The 3,642-nt window shown below is 41.4% G+C and overlaps 1 protein-coding gene across 1 annotated transcript; it reads right to left on the bottom strand.

The window, feature by feature from the left end:
• Nucleotides 1–955: 955 nt before the first annotated feature.
• LOC101655205 (olfactory receptor 18-like) lies at nucleotides 956–2,595 on the bottom strand. The gene has a single exon (XM_004716854.4). The coding sequence runs from the start codon at nucleotides 2,409–2,411 to the stop codon at nucleotides 1,482–1,484; it is 930 nt and encodes a 309-aa protein (XP_004716911.2). The 5' UTR covers nucleotides 2,412–2,595; the 3' UTR covers nucleotides 956–1,481.
• Nucleotides 2,596–3,642: the final 1,047 nt, after the last annotated feature.

Raw genomic sequence — 3,642 nt, 5'->3', positions numbered from 1 at the left:
ACAACAGGATGGAGTGAGACTACACGTAGTCTCATGAAGGTCTTATGAAGAATGTGTAAGAAAATCACATTGACTGATGCCAGAGGAGGTTCCCTGTTATCTTCCCTATTTGAGGTCTAAACTCGACATTCTTCATTATCTGGTCATGAGCAATATAGGACTCAAGACAAAAGATCTGGCTTACAGGTGAAGCACTTTACTGTGGCTGCACTGTACAGCTTACTGGGATATTTCTTTAAAATGCTCATGCTCACAGGGAAGAACCACACCAGCCTGTGTGATCACGAGGTGTCCACGGGATCAGGTACCAGTCATCAGAAGATCCCAAACAAACAATCATATAGATGCAAACGGGGACGGTCAAAATGGAGACCCAAAGACCATCGGTAGACAATTGGACATCCTCACACTGAAGGGTCACAAGGAAGAGGCAAGCCAGCCAGGGTGCAGTATAGCACCTACAAAACACACATTCCTGTAGTTCTTTAATGCTTCCTCCCCTACATGATCATGACCCCAGTTATACCTTACAAATCCGGCTAGACCAGAGCTGTACATTGGTAGATAAGAGCTCTTGACACATGGAATCCAGGACAGATAATCCCTCAGAAACAGTAATGAGAGCAGCAATATCATGAGGGTAGGGGAAAGTGTGTGTGTGGTGGGGGGGGATGGAGGTAGAAAGGTAGAAAGGGGGAACTGATCACAATGATCAACTTATAACCCACCACCCACCCCACCAGAGGGATGAACAAGAGAAACGGGGGTGAAGGGAGAAAACAGACAGTTTCAGGTATGAATATAATTTATCAAGGTTTCACAAGAGTGGGAAGATGGAGAAGAATTTAGGAGCTGATACCAGGGGCTCAAGTAGAAAGAAAATGCTTTGAAAACGATGATGGCAACATATGCACAAATGTGATTGATACAATTGATGTATGGATTGTCCTGAGAGCTGTAAGAGCCCCAATAAAATTATTAATAAATAAATTAAAAATAAAATGTTCATGCTCAAGCCACCCCAATCCAATTATCAGAATTTTTAAAGCTTCAAAGATTATTAAAATAAGAGCTAAGGTGAAGAACAATGACATACATTCCCACATATAACCTGCAAAACTCGATTCAGTAGATGTATGGAAGATACACATGAACCCTGAAAATGGATACAGATTTTAAACACATAAAAAGCGAGTTGTGTATTTCTCTAAGTGTCTTAGGTCATTGAGGAGAAACCAAAGAAGACTTCAGAGGTAAGAACCACAGAATTCAGTCATAGGGCAGCTGTGACATATGAAGTGTCCCAGAATACACCCCCAAGACCATTCAAAACATAAGAAAAGAAGTAATATTTTTATATGAAGCATAGAGAATGAAAACTACAAAAATCATCTAGCATGATCTATATAATTCAATGTTCTCATTATTTGGTTTTGATGGGGGTTTTTTAACTTGAACAACAACAAAAAAAGGCAAAGGGATCACCTTGCTCTACTGAAAAGCCTCCACAGCGCTCTCTTGATGTCCCTGTTCCTCAGGCTGTAGATGAAGGGATTTAGCATAGGGGTGACCACAGTGTACATCACTGAGGCCATGGCACCTTTCCTGGGGGAAGATGAGACAGCTGAACTGAGGTACACTCCAAGACCTGTTCCATAAAATAAGCAAACAACTGACAGGTGAGAGCCACAGGTGGAAAAGGCTTTATACTTCCCACTTGAGGGTTGGACTCTCAGAACAGAGGAAACTATTCTATAATAAGAGAAAAGGATCCCTGAAATTGGAAGAAAACCAGACAGGGCACCAACAATGTACATCACTATGTTATCGGTGAATGCGTCAGAACAGGCAAGATTGAGAAGTTGAGATGGGTCACAGAAGAAATGAGCAATTTCCACTTCCTTGAAATAAATAACTCGCAACACTACCGAATTGTGCAACTGAGAGACTAAAAGGCTGATGAAAATGGACACCGAAACCAGAAAGCCACATAGGCGGGGTTTCATAATAACCCGGTAGTGCAAAGGATGACAGATGGCCACAAATCGGTCATAGGCCATCGCAGCCAGGAGCAGACTGTCCAAACATCCCAAGAGCATAAAAAATGACATCTGGGTCAGGCATCCTGCATAGGATATGACTCTCCTGTGAGTTTGGAGGTCTGCAATCAACTTTGGGACTGTGGTGGATGTGAAACCAATGTCAGCCAAAGACAGGTTGGAGAGAAAGAAATACATGGGGGTGTGAAGCTGGGCATCATAGCTGACAGCCAGGATGATGATCAGGTTCCCAATCACAGTAACCAGGTATGCGAACAGAAACATCCCAAAGAGAAGCGGCTGCAGTCCCGGATCCTCAGAGAGCCCCAGCAGGAAGAATTCTGAGACATATGTAAGATTCTGTGGTTCCATGTGGCTGGAGCATCTTTTAAAAAAAGAAAAGAGTAAACAAGGAAACAATTAATTGGCGCTCTTTCCTCATCTGGAATTCAAAAAATCCATATGTGTTCATACTTGAGGACCATCTACCACAATATCTTTAACAAGGTTTCTTAGTTGTTGCAAACCTGTTCTCCTTAGAACTCTGTCCTCTTTGGTGTCCATGAATTACCCACGTCAGATACACAGAGCTGAAGAATATTAAAGGACAAGTGCATTTAGAGAATATGGTCCAAGTAAACTACAGCCCTCCCCTTCTAAATGAAGCCAATGAATTTAAAAAAACATCCTTTTAGGGAAAACAACTGCAATAATTAAACACACTTTGTTTTTGCTGTTATATTTAGATGCAATCGAGTTAGTTCCAACTTAAAGCAACCCTATGCACAGCAGAATGAAATACTCCATCTTTCCCGTCATTGCTGAACCACCTTCCCGTCATTGCTATGTTTGTGTCCATTGCTGCATCACTGGGTCAATGTATTTCCTTGAGGATCTTCTTTTTCACTGACTTTTATTTTAATAATCCTGATGTCCTCCAGGCACTGGTCCCTAAAGATAGTAAGTCTAAAACACTCCAGACAAGTCTTGCCATCCTTGCTTCTAAGATATAATCTGGCGATGGTTAAGCATTGGGCTGCGATCCACCTGTTCAGCAGTTCAAACTACCAGCAGCTCCACAGGAGAAAAACTGGGCTTTCAACTCCTGTAAACAATTGCCCTATTGAAAACCCACAAGAGGTCATTATGAGTCAGCATTGACTGGATGGCAGTGAGTGAGTGCCTTTTCCAAGACAGATTTATTTGTTCTTCTGGCAATGCATGGTACTTTCAATATTTTTTGCCAACGCTGTAACTCAAAGGACTCCATTTTTCTTTGACCTATCTAATTTATTGTCTAACTTTTACATGCACATGGGATTATGGAAAATACTTTGGTTTCCAGCACATCTCATTCCTCAAAGTGATAAATTTGCTTCTGAGCACTTCAAAGACAACATTGGCAGCAGAGTTGCCCAGTAGAGAACATCACCTGATTTTTTTATTGCTGCTTCCATGGACATTGAATGTGGATCCAAGTAAAATGAAATCTTTGACACCTTCATACCTACTCTATTTATCACAATGTTGTTTATTTGTCCAATTATGAGGATTTTTGTTTCCTTTTTGATGAGATGTGTTAGTCTGGGCAGATTAGAGAAAC

This window comes from Echinops telfairi, unplaced genomic scaffold (assembly GCF_000313985.2).
Source record: "Echinops telfairi isolate 266 unplaced genomic scaffold, ASM31398v2 ScPeMD7_36;HRSCAF=134, whole genome shotgun sequence".
In the NCBI taxonomy this organism is placed as follows: domain Eukaryota; kingdom Metazoa; phylum Chordata; class Mammalia; order Afrosoricida; family Tenrecidae; genus Echinops; species Echinops telfairi.
Note: the sequence above shows the minus strand (reverse complement) of the source record. Positions and strands in the feature narration are given on the sequence as shown.